Raw genomic sequence first — 13,344 nt, forward strand, 5'->3', positions numbered from 1 at the left:
CCTCCAGGTAAACGTCCGTATGACGTTACAACCAATTCAGAAATTGGACAAGTTGAATACACTGCTGGTCAGCCACTCCGCCCAGAAACAGATCTGTTGGACAGATATCTAGAAGTGAACAGTGATGGTGATTCCCAATGAGGACCGCGTATCAGGAATGTTGAGCTCAATCCAGTAGGGTTTCACGAGATTGAGTTCAACGTCTCATTATCAATAACAGGAAGAAAATAAAAAGGACGATGAAAGTTTGTGGTCCATTTTGTATGAATTGGTCACGCGACAACCCAGTCGCCAACAAATAATGTGATGTACGCCCGCACTTAAAAATAGGTGTACAGGTAGAAGTTAGGTAATGTTCGAGACTGTTGCTGAATCTTATGATTTAACACATACTGTGGAGACGTAGATCTGTCTGAATACCTATGGAGTAAATACCGGTTAAACTTTTTTCAATGAAAGTGTCATACATTAACTTCCTATTCGCTAAACTCAATGGTTGGAGATTTTATAGCGAAAGTCATTTCCAAACAAACGTTCGGGTAAAATAACACCTCAAAAAATCAATGTATCCGGCGCTACAAATGTGTACTGTCACACTCTTCAATGACTCATAATAAGAGCCTTATGCAAGGAGTCTCATTGTCGTCCGCATCACAGCAAAGCCGTTGTTGAATACAAATCCTCAGGATAACTAACTCTGTGTCAGCTTCAAAGGGGACTGATTGCACTTAGAAGCTCGAATAGGAATGTGTTCCGTCCCATAAAAATATGATTCACAACCCCGCTCTGTCACAGACATTGAAGCGCATGCAGATACAACGCGAAAGTTTGACTATCGAGTCAACTGAAACATAAAGCGACTTTGGAGTAGAACATTCAGTTGAGAAATATCATAAACGAGAGATTCGGTTGAGTTTCTCGTTAGTACCAAAGTAATTCGTAAATGAGTGATTTTGTCAACAGGATGGTTTTATTTAGGTGAGAAAGGAAGCCAAAGCGTTAGTAAGTTGTCAAGTATAAACTCAGAACTTCGATATCTTTGGCTCCATTTGTCACACAAAACAGAAAGCCCCAGACCAACGTGGCGCATTGGCTTATCTTTGTTTTGTGAACGGTTCAAAACAAGGCGTGTCTAGTTAAGTTTAATTTTACCGGAAATTCGACTGTTTACAGACTATCGACACTGTAACGAAAGTTGGAAATTTTCAACTGAGATTTGGTCCTGTAAGTTAAGCGGATCTAGGCTGAAGGACGGTGAAGCACCGTACATCTGTTTCATCCTTATTGGGGATCACCAACGTAATTTCACAACCACCCACCCGGTAGTTTGAACATTTGACCACTTGGCCACGAGCGGCTGATCAGCAGTGTGATTAACTCGTACTCATAGATTACACGGAAAGACATGCCTTTGTGCATCTCAAGTTGGGCTGCTAATTGGTTGCTGCTGTAAGTAGTCCACAACTCTCGTTTGCAGCTCCAGATGCCAGCTAAATTGCAGCACCACCAGAATATTAGCACCTGGCTTGACAGCGAACAAAGGCAAGGATTCACATTAAAAATGCGTGGACGTCCCCTATAACTGAGAAGCCAGCTACGGACAGACTGTTTGGAGTCGATAGAGCCCACAGCCTTTTTGCTTATCAAGCTGTAAATGCTAAATCAAGAAAAGACTGGCCCAAACTAATTCATTACTCTTGTAATAGTTTGTGTACCACATGGGTACCGAGTGAAAAGCTTGAATTAGTGGAAGTAAATTTTCCGTATGACTTCAGGTTTCGGAAACCGTTCAGTGTGTATTCGGCAGTCAATCCTCATTATTGAATAATAGGAATGGGATTGGATGGAATACAAATAGTTCTGGCTAGAAGAGGTCAATGGGAAGGCTCGAAAGTTAGGCATGTCAACTGAAGTCAGCAACAATGTTCCACGTTTGGCTCTGTTGTTTACTTTACTGTGGTTTTCGGGGATTGCATGTGGACGTAACTCACTGTTTCGATATTGGATTGAAGCTAGGCCGTGATCCATTTTTTGTTCGCCTCTAACGTGAGGGTTGTAATAGTAAAGAAAACTGTCAAGGTCATGAAGTCTTGCCCCATACTGTGTGCGGAGTTCCACGTTCTAATGTGTGGTCGTTAGACGGGTGGAAATATTTCCCCATCTTAATGCCACTGATTTTTTATGGGTTCTGGTTTCCTCACATCATTGTTGATTACGTCACACAGTTCCCCTGAACATGTGAGTAACCGCCCTCCATTCCCTCTAACGTCGATGGAATTCTGTCTTACCTTCAGAAAATAACTTCTGAGGTAGTGATGCCGAACGGCTGCAGTGTGTGAATTTTCTTGGAGTATCAAAACTTCAATTCCGCGGTACACGATATATTCATCTACATACTTACCGGTCCAGTTCGTCACGGAAGTTCGCGAATGCACCCAACGCGGGATTGAAGAAAGAGAAACCCCGTTGTAAAACCACGGAACAATAGAGTAGGCCTTCCCGTTCAACATCTTGTGAAAGACCAGGTGAGCCGTACAGATAGAGCAGTAAATTCAGATTGTAGCCCAGTTCGAAAAACACGCTCTCTGCGCTCCCATACCCCATTCGTAGCACATTTTGTGTGGTTGCGAATGGAAAATTGGAGTGCAAGGCCGGACCGATGCAGTCACCTTTGAAAAAATGATGTTAACGAAAAAGAGTGGTGGGACGTGGCACCCAATACGGCATTTAGGAAAGTGATTTTTGGACTAAAAACAATTAGGCTGCGTGTGAGTAAATGGCACACTTAGTTAGTTTAAACTGGATTCGCACTCCACTACAGACGTTCTTTCGTAGTAAGCTAACGTTGTGCCGTGCATCAGTTAGTCTGGTGAGCTTCCAATCCATTATCAGGTAAAGAAGCTTCTCTCCAAAAAAGATGAAGCGTAATTCGTTGGGCGAAAATAGCTGGAAAATGCACATTTGTCCTGTACAAAATAATGGATGAAATTCAACTGATGAAAGCTTAGCACTTTACCCAATTTGTCATCGCACACTTCGCGGTCATCAGCACCGGGGTGAATCCCACACGGAACTCGGCGACCTCGTGGCCAACAAACATGCGCAAGATGGAGCTGAGAAGCATTGGCATACTTGCCTCCGTCCGCTTAGGACGTGCCAGAATGAGGAATGCCATGGCAGCCAAACTTCAATGCACGCGCTATTCGTCAAAATCCTCCGGCCCAAGGGTTCTATTACAAGGCAGCGATTATTACAGTAAACAAGCAAGTGTCGTTAATTTTTTAGAACAACGCACAGCAGATCAATTTGGTTTTCACGGGAGACTCAATTGAATCTCTCGTTTATGGTGTCCTCCAGCTGAAGGTGCTGCACACAGGCCTCCTCATGATTCTGTTGGCACGATATTCGAGATATCGCAGTATATTTTCACAAAGGGAACTACTCACAAGGTTGCTGAAAACTATTCCAGAGCCCACGACCGGTTGCAAATTAGTGTATTTCTCGAAAACAGTGTAATATTGGTTCAAGTAAAATCATAAGGTTGACGGAAACTCGAGGACTGCGCCTACCTGATGAGCCCCAAGAAGAGCGAAACCGGTCGTGGGCTGTCGAAGAGTTTTCAGCAACCTTGTGAGTAGTTCCCTTTATGAAAATGCACAGCAGTGTTTCATGATGAGTAAGCCAGATGGTTCAAACTTCGTCTTTAAAAGACAAGATCAAGATCATGATGTGATAGTCTAAAAACTGGACCATTCACCTGGAGTAACGGTTTTGGAAGTGAGGTTTTTCTTCAAGCGACAGAGTTCGTATTAGTTTGAGTGGCTTATAGCAAAGAAGAAACGACCATTTTTGAGTTAATACCTCATGTTATATCTAATAACGGGTTTTATTACACCCAAACCAAGTAACCCCTTTCATCGACGACTTGAATGTCCAAGAAACTTAGACGAAAATAGAAGTACTGGCTGAAGATGGCGGGCACAGTTAAACATGGTTTCTGAAAATTCTAGCTCACCAGGTTAACATGTAGGTTTCCCGTGGTTGATACTTACAGAATTAAAAGAACTGTGCACAAAACGTTAGGTTAAACTAGGTTCATTTACATAACAGGAGATAAAAACATTACAAAGCAATTCATTTTATTCGCAGCATTCGACGAAATAAAATGATCGGCAAAATAAACAGCGCTCTACGACAAGCACTGTCCTAGTGCATCCAATATGCGGGGGCGATGCAACGTCGACAAAACCTACCAACAACACTTAGGCTTGCAAACTGTGATCCGGGCACAAATCGATGCATTCGCCTTTCAGGTATTGTGTACTTTTGTGGAACAATGATTTTGAAGTTGTTCACGAACAAGGCGCTGGAACTGGTCAGGTCCAAAAATGTTGCCGTATGATAGTGATTCGGTACACCGTTCATCTGAAATGGCAACGGTAGGCAAGTCAAGTAATCTGCAGGTGGTTGAAACTTGAAAAGAACATCGGTGGGAGAGGAAGACTGAATGAGGCTCACAGAAGGCTCACAACTGTACCGCCGGGTTACACTTGGTTATTTGGATAAATCTAACGACCATGTGTTGAAAACAAAACCAACCAGCCGCATCGCAGTGAGCGGACGTTCTCTATCTCACGTGATCAGCTGTTTTGTCGCGACCAGATAGGTGAGCCTAGAATACACTAGACTTAGTCTATACAATTACTGTATGAATGATAACATCATGGATACAATAAAAAAACATTTGTAAGGGGACTCTGTCGTAGTTTTCGTATCAGTTTGGTAGTAAAATGTCAATGTTTGCGGCTGCATATTATTTCAAGTTCTTCATATAAAGAACGCATTACGGGTACGACGGGATACCGCCCGACGCTCCGGCACACAGAAGTGGCCAACTCCTAGATATTATGAGTATTAAAGGTATACAGAGAAGAAAGTGAAATGTTGGGGTAACACTAGTGAACAACGGGGTTGCAGAGCTGATGCAGTCAAAACCGAGAACGCCCAGCAACATCCATAATGAACATAGCTATTCGAAACAAGCACCATATTGTCCAGAATTGAATAGGAAAGCCACTCACACATGACAGGTTATTGTAATGTATGGTAATATAACACATGATATTTTTCAAGTATGATGTGGGCATGAAAATTATGTTGGGTTTATTCACGGTGAGTGAATTACAACTGTTTCATCACCACTCGAGTTGCCATTGTCAGCTCGTCACTGGGTGGTGCCGAGTTACCATGCATCGTTCAGCCTGTTTGAGCGGTGGTGCGTTGTGCCCATATACTTGAGACCGACGTTCACTCATGACTAGTTGGTTGGCTGATTGACCCTATTGGGTTGAAAGTTGAGTTAGTGCTCTGATAAGTCAGCTTGTTTGGCTCCCATTCATTGGTCAAGTACCCACCTTGGCGTACGCTGGTCATTCTCGAGCTTTACGTCGACGTGGGCCAATCAGAATACAAGCTCATTATCAACATTACTAACAACACCAGATGAGAACAATGGGGCATTACTGTCGTACAACTATGTTAATCTATTTGAATAAACCCCCATAATCGGAAAAGGAATGGTGGAGAAGGGATGAAGACTTAGGGCTAGTCTGGAACAAATGTCCGGGGATCTACATCGCCAGCACTCAGTGAAACAAGCTGGATAGAAACTGACAGTGTAAATGCCACTGACATCGGTTGGCCGCCATACACTTCAGTGTTTCTAGGCAGTCACAAAATGGGTCAGAAGGATCCCACCCTTGAAGGCGAACAGCACCAACGGCACACAAACTTTTCAAAACATCCTTTATTGGCTTATGCCATATCAAATTCTGTCGACATCATGAGGACCAGGCAAGCAAAACAGCGCACGTCTCCACAGGCAGTAACTTGGTATGCGTAACATTCAACTTAGCTTGCAGTGTTGGATGCATTCTCTAAGGGAAGTACTGTTTACTTTACCAGAAATCTGCCTTCATATCACCTCGTTGAGAACTCGCCGCTTCCATCCGATTTCAGCTATGGTTCCGGGACATCGGTGGTCACAGGCGTGAAGATGTCTCACATCGTCCGCCAGAAGTGACCAAGTCTTGCGGCCGCAAGACATTACAGCCCCTAGTGTAGTCTGATACAAGCGTTATTTGAGACTCGGTGGAATGTCTTCCTGATGCCACGAGCGACACAAATTGGCGAATGTGATTTTGGCCTTCAAAACTCGTGCGTTTATTTTGTCTGTCACTCTGTTGTCTGAGATACGTTTAGGGCTCCAGTGCTACCTCATGAATTCTCAGGCATTTTCAACGACTACACCCTGCAGCATGACTATGCATCTTGTGCGCGTGAAGCACACGCCAAAGGATTGGATGACTTTGGTCAGCTTTTAAAGTAATGCTTGCGCTGCATATTCCAGATCGACAAAGTTCTGGCACGGAAGGATATGAACAAGGATTTTGCAGACCTTCCAGTGTTCATATCATCATCTCATTACTAACGAAGTTAAACAAAAGTGGCGAGAGTGGTTAAACTTTCCGGACACCACTGCTTGTAGGAAAGCTTTCGGAAAGCTCTCCATACACAGACTCACGAGCCAACTAAGAGCATTATCCGGTCAAATTATAAAGAGGCCAGTCTCATATTACATAACGATGTACTATTGATGTCACCTCAGCAAAAGTTGGAACCTTTGCAATTAAATCCTCCAGCTTAGCGAACAAACCAGTGGCAATATATACATCCCAAACTGCTAGCATTCCAAAAACGAATAAAAAATCCGCTTCACTCTCAATACATGCTTCCAAGCACCGAATGCAGTGGAGTTCTTCTTATTTTGACAGATGATAGGACAAATCTGCAGAAATTATCGTGTGGTCAATAGAAACTAGTTGTCTTAACCATCCTCATCAACATGATAATTCGAACCGAATTTGTAAAGAATTTCCGATCCATCTGGAAAATATTCGCTGGCTGAGGGAACAAACAGAAGGTAGCGAAGAAGCAATCGTTGCAGTTTCTTCCCCAAAGCAGAGGTTCCGAGAAAATGCTCGCCTTTTTCTCTTAATGTAATCAACTTCCTACCGGTCCTTAGGTCATAAATGTTCTTCCCCTGAGTAGAGTGCGCAAATCCGTTGAATTATGAGATAGGAGTACTGAACAAACTTAGGAGTATCAACGACTACGTAATTTTCTAAAAATTACGTAGTCAGAAACCAGTGTAGCTAGGTTAATGCTTCACACACTGTATGATACATAATCACATAAAAGACTACGTTTCTGGACAATACAGCGATGATGCAGTGTCGCGAAAAAACTAGATTACCAAGTATACTGAAGTCTACGCAAACCGTATACAGTGGTTTCATTTGAAACTCATGCGAATCCACTTTAGAGTTCATAAAGTGGTGAGCTGGCTTGTTCTATGGGTGTTACGAATCTCGAACAACCGACAATTATGACTGTGACAACAGTAAACTTCAAGCATTCGTCGAAGTCACACAAATCCCGTTTAATTTTGTTTTCAATGAATGCCAGAATAGTGTAGACATTCCCTACGTGTTCCAAAGTAGCGTATTGAATCCTTTAGTAAATTCTGGAAGAATTACATTCCATACAATTTGCGCCTAGACCTTAATAAGTTAGAGCCGGCGTTCGGTACATTTTGCCGCAGAATAAGGATATCACAAATGAAAGCAACATCGTATGACCGAATATGCTACTACTTCCTAGAAACTGTGACGGTATTTGAAAAAAATTCCACTTCGAAATTCCTGCTTCTGTGCTTCGGAGATGCATGCCATCCTAACAGAAATTTGATTGTCCGGGAAGTCCATAGCCTTAGACACAGTGAATACGATGCACTTTGTTCGCGTTCGGTGCACAGAAATGGTTCGCAAATCACTGCAATATTCGTGTGTCGGTGTTATGAGCTAATAAGATTTGGCACCACCATTCTGTAGCACTTCACTAGGACAGATGATTCTGCCGTTAGAGATGTGGCAAACGAATGTCTTGAGAGTGGTTCTGTGTACTCGCTTTGTTAAGGCAGCAATCAGACACTATAATCTACCAAATGTAATTTATCCAATCATTCTATCATATTTATTCCAGGAGTTATTTAAATTGCAATAAAAATTATGTTGGTTAAAATAAGATGGTGCACTTTTCGGTACTCCTAGAGTTAAGAATAGCTGTTCATCAGCCACCACAGTTTGCAGTGATCGGTCTTGGTCAGTTGCGGAATTTTCATGTTGACTAGAAACATTTGTGGCGAATGTGATCCAAACCTGACTGTTTCCCTTCCAAAATCAAAACATTCTTGAAAAATATAGTTGAGCGCTCTGATATGTGGAGATGCGTGTCCGGTTACAACGCACCCAATAGCGTTTTCCTTTTTCTTCGTATGATCGTCTTCCTTCATTGGTAGATTTAGGAGTTTGCCAAACTACCCTCTGCAATATTCGCAGCCAGATGAGTGGAGGTTGGAACTACGTGGTGATGGTATGACCGAGGCTAAAAAGTTACTCAGACCCCGTAGTCTAACTTCAAGCGTGCCTAGAATGGTCAACTTACCGTCACGCGGATTTCATGTGTTTCGCAATTCGATCCGATGAAACTGTACGCGCATATTGTGAAAGAACTATTTCCGGGTTCTTTCGGTAGAACTGGCATGTATATATACTTCGAACTGCCTGCTTCCAGAAAGACCAGGGTTTGTACACTTTCGTTCACGGAAGTCCTGGGGCTGTAGGCTGATGTTCGACCACCAAAGCCTATTTGAATAACCCGTATATCAGGACTGGCCTTCAGTTCTACCAAAGCCTGTAAGTAGATCGGAAAGTGCAAAATGAATAAAACTCTGACGAGTCGTATTGGGTGTTTGCCCACTACGTGAAAATCAGTGGTAACTCACTTCAATCCAGTAGTCCCAATTGTTGAATAGACACAATCGAACACCCAGCTGCTCACCCCACACAGCCTCCTCGACCACTTCAACTGTCATATAGAATCGACGTATACCGGCGAAATAGTACGGCTGTTGCATTAAGGACATTCCCAACTGTTCGTCCACAGCAAACGCACCAGCTATCCAGTCCGCGTTCAACTTGGGAAGATTGACACGGAACTGAATTTGTCCGTCCGGTCTAAACCAGGTTATACAATAAACAATATAAGCATTCAACTCTAATTCCGGATCATTCGCTGTCGATCCGACAACCACAACCCACTTTTTGTACTGTGACATTTTGAGTCTCAATGAACAATGCCAACTAAACCTGGCGTGTTGTTATGGGAAACGCGAAATTTTGGTCTAGCTGAGAAAAACCTGCACTGATTACCGTGAAGTGGAGATTATGATCCTTCCAAGGGAGAGTCTGTCAATAGTGATTGCGTTCCATTGATATCATCGGATGACCCGCCCGAGAATGAGGACCGTTCTAAGGTAGCAGCAGCTACGACGCATTCGACAGCACACGACCGAATAAGCCATTCTTGGGTCTCATTAGGTGGACGCGGTCCCCAAGTTCTCGTCAAACTTGTGTTCTGATGGAACTCATATCGTATTCGACAAGTAAAATCGTTTGCATATCGATTTGGTTTTAAAGACAGAATCAGCTGAATCAAATCTAAAGATAATCATAAGTAAAAGATTCAGCAGAATCAGCTTTTAAAATCAAACTGATGTACAACTGAGTACATCTGTGGAAGAGATATTCTAATTTGCGGACAGCTAAAGGGGTGCAATATATTAAAAATTTGCTGCACTACACAACAAAGTGACCTGGGAGATGTTGACTAACCTGTCTGTGGTGGAAGACTAACAGCCTAGAATCATCAGTTAGTGCACGGAGAGGTCTAAACGCGGAAATTTACTGACCTGCACACTCGGAAAACCAGATTGCGCTGCTTGGTACTGCTAGCATTGGATTCGGTCCCAATTAAATTCGCCAAAAGCCGTTTACTGTCATTAAACATGCGTTTATGTATCAGATGGATATTCCCATTAGAAGTACTCCCTACTTGGTTTTGGACAACCTGTCGTCTAGTTTCAACATTTTACGAGTCCGGCTTGGTTTGATTCATCAGGTATTCAATAAAATGACAACGAAATGTGCGCCGTGGAGACAGAATTATAAACTGGTCTCACCATAAGTCAGTCAGAAAACGTGTGGGAACTCACAAATTGTCCCGCGATAAATAACTGCATCCGTTCTAGTAAAACCTTATATGGTAACTTAGTCACACTAACCCCAACAGAACATTTTAACTGCTATATTACTCAGCCTCAGACGTACTTGACAAACGTGCTGTGCCACATCCAGGCACCGTCGTTCCACAAGCGGTACAAAAGGTTGTACGAGTCAATAGTTCGCGATGGCTGTGGTAGATCTGATTCATTGATTGGACAGTTCATTTCATCAACCCAGGTGACACATTCGGCAATTCCGTTGCACTGTTCCGCACGAGAATAACAGTCACGACCGGTCATAGAGAAACAGGGTAAGGCTCGAGCAGGATCCAGCGTCTCGTTACACGTGTCTAAAAAGGGTGAGACGGTTTGCCAATAACCAAGGGACAAAACGGTTTACGTCCATTGGTTAATGAATAGATATAGGAAAACTATCAACGACTCACGGTAGAAGTTCGCCTTGGTGAAATTGGCGTCGGTGAACAGAATGAGACCAGAAACGTTCATCGTAGTGTTGGCGTCAGCGCCAATACTAGGCGCAGGAACATAAACTCGTTGAATATCCATCATGTTATCGTACCAGGTGTGTACGAATGGCCGCTGACTCTGGCCGTTGTAGGCAGCTAGTTCATCCACAATCTAAATACGGAAGAGAGATTGAATTAGTTGGAAAACAGTTGTACACTTTACGTTACGTGCTTACATGCCTACCGATGGACTGTTGTTCACAAATGAAGGCGCGCAAGCGCCAGGCATATCTGTGGGAATCGCATCAGACTCATGTTTTCACAGTCTGCTAAAAGTGTAAGCAGAAAACGGGATCAGCGATCCGATAACTCAAGTGATATTTCTAGTGCAAAATTTCTTCAAACGATTACAAGTCTCGTTGGCCAACATGCTTGTTCGCTCACGTTATAAGAAACAAAGTTGCATCTTCATAAAGGAAACTACTCCCAGGTTTGCTGAAAACTCTTGACAGCCCACCGACCGGTTTCGCGCAGTCCCCGAGTTTCCGTCAACCCTATGTTCTATTTGAATCCAAATTGGACCTTTTTTTCGAGAAATACACTCATTTGCAAATCAAATTGAGTCTCTCTTGAGAACCTAATTCGTTTACAAATGAGTATATTTCTCGAAAACAAAGTAGCAGTTCACTAGTACAGTATATCGGTTAAACTGCAGTGCAAACACCGTAAACAGATTCCTCTCCAGAAAGCTGTGGTGGTACGATGTGTACTCAGAATCTCAGTTAAAGAGGAAAAACCTTACTCCAAAAATTATTCGCAGATATACAGCTGGATTCCGGTATCGGGCAATAATCAGAACGGGTCATAATGAGGATTATTCAAAGTAAAAATCTCTCGCCGAGTTCTCAAAAGTGATTAGCATGAGATCCTGAAGAGGAGTGACGCACCCTATGAGTAGTATGTTCCATCTAGACATTGCATTACTATATCTCGTTTATCGTCACAACTGAAAAACAAAAGGGTCTTTATGCAGCATATTCAGTTGAATAACATCACTAACGAGATATTCATCTGAGACTCAGTTGAGTCTCCTGTTAAGACGAAATTAGTTTGCAAATAAAACATCCATGCAGCTTTTTCATAATACATTTTTAAGTAGACCGGTAATGAGGTGTGCAGTTATGACGGCTTGAATGACGATTTTACCGGCCAAATCGGTTACTTTCTGGCACTGGGGACTTACGTTGTGTTCTCTCAAAATCGATGCAGCGGCGAACTTATACAAATCTGAGTGAATAACATTCACAGCCAAGTATGATCCAGGGGTTGCATGACCTCGAACTTCCACCGTGTCTTGATTCAAATCTTTACCGCGGTTAACTTCCAAGTGTACGTTGTTCAAATTGGTGTAGTTGGTGTAGAATGTGAGCGCATCGGAAACAATCTCACTACTATCTTTGATGAAGTAGGCGATCAGGTGGGCGAACGGGAACATGGAACGTGAAACAGCAACTGAGAAAGTACGTGAGGTGATTGCGTTGGGCAGGCGAAGTTGATCAGCGACAAGGATATTTCCGTTTGAGACAATCTGTTTTGGGTAAGCATGGTGCAGTGATACCTCGGTTAGGGTTCTAAATGCGTTTATGAAAAACAAACTGCGAAAAGACCGAGGTGTGGTACTGGACCAGGGTAACGGACAGGTAAAAGATTCATGGGACATAAAACGTAAACGTTAACATGCTACTGTTTCGTCCTCAGTTAGCTTCAACGGTCCACTTCAACAGTAAACATAACCGAAGTAATTGATGGAAGTGGGGATCGTGTGTCCTCGATGTCCGGGGAATTGGAATAGTTATAGGAGACGGACCGAGTAGGCCTACCTGTGGCTAAACAAGCCTATTGGCCGGGTACATAAACTTCGTTTGCCAGATCGTCACTTATTTTAACACTACATCCTCCATACTGTTATCAGCTTCACTACACAACCCACCACACTATTCCGCTGCAGTACCCTCTAACCACATTCAAGTACTTTCGGTACCTTCACTAGACAAACAATATCATGATCCTATCAAAACGTCGCATGCTGATGTCGAAGTTAAGCGCGTGGATGTATGCTGGGCCATAGAGACCAACATAGAAATAATATGGACTGCTTTCTAAGAACTGGCCGCTAAATCGGGCAGGTTGTAGAAGACGGCGAGGATTGCACTATGATTCATTATCTGTTTGAAGTTGACACAACTGATTAACAGCCACTGAAAAAGGACTACAAATGAACCAATTTCAAATCGAAAAATGTAACCATTCACAGTGTAAAATAGTCAGTGATGCGGAGATATAGAACCATGGGAAAAGTAGCTGCTACGTATGAAGCAGCGAAATAAGTTACGCTGTACAACTAGCGTAAGTGACCAATTACGGTTTTTTTACACGAATGGCTGGTAGCATATAGTCAGACGATCTTTGTCTGGAGGTGGTCTTGGTAGGGGGTAAAATCGGTTCCAATGGAAACCACTTAAGAAACCATTTAAGGGATATGACCGGTCCGTTATCCAAATTAGTCACTGTCTGTATGAAAAGGCAAAATATTCCTCACTTAATCGGATGTTTTAACTGTAGCCCCTTCATAAACGTATTGGTCATTCGAACGTCTTCGAAAAGAGATGTGCTATCAGAACAACTTCTAATTAT

The 13,344-nt window shown here is 42.9% G+C and overlaps 1 protein-coding gene across 1 annotated transcript in view; it reads right to left on the reverse strand.

Moving 5' to 3' along the window:
- The window catches only part of T265_06913 (hypothetical protein), a gene marked incomplete at both ends in the record, with an annotated part of 52,392 nt that overhangs the window by 18,043 nt on the left and 21,005 nt on the right, over nucleotides 1-13,344 (reverse strand). Inside the window, 7 exons of the mRNA XM_009172311.1 lie at nucleotides 2,402-2,669; nucleotides 4,254-4,425; nucleotides 8,566-8,814; nucleotides 8,906-9,137; nucleotides 10,290-10,533; nucleotides 10,630-10,822; nucleotides 11,894-12,238. Of these exons, the coding sequence (XP_009170575.1) occupies nucleotides 2,402-2,669; nucleotides 4,254-4,425; nucleotides 8,566-8,814; nucleotides 8,906-9,137; nucleotides 10,290-10,533; nucleotides 10,630-10,822; nucleotides 11,894-12,238 (1,703 nt within the window). The remainder of the gene's footprint in view (nucleotides 1-2,401; nucleotides 2,670-4,253; nucleotides 4,426-8,565; nucleotides 8,815-8,905; nucleotides 9,138-10,289; nucleotides 10,534-10,629; nucleotides 10,823-11,893; nucleotides 12,239-13,344) is intronic.

This window comes from Opisthorchis viverrini (assembly GCF_000715545.1).
Source record: "Opisthorchis viverrini unplaced genomic scaffold opera_v5_151, whole genome shotgun sequence".
In the NCBI taxonomy this organism is placed as follows: domain Eukaryota; kingdom Metazoa; phylum Platyhelminthes; class Trematoda; order Opisthorchiida; family Opisthorchiidae; genus Opisthorchis; species Opisthorchis viverrini.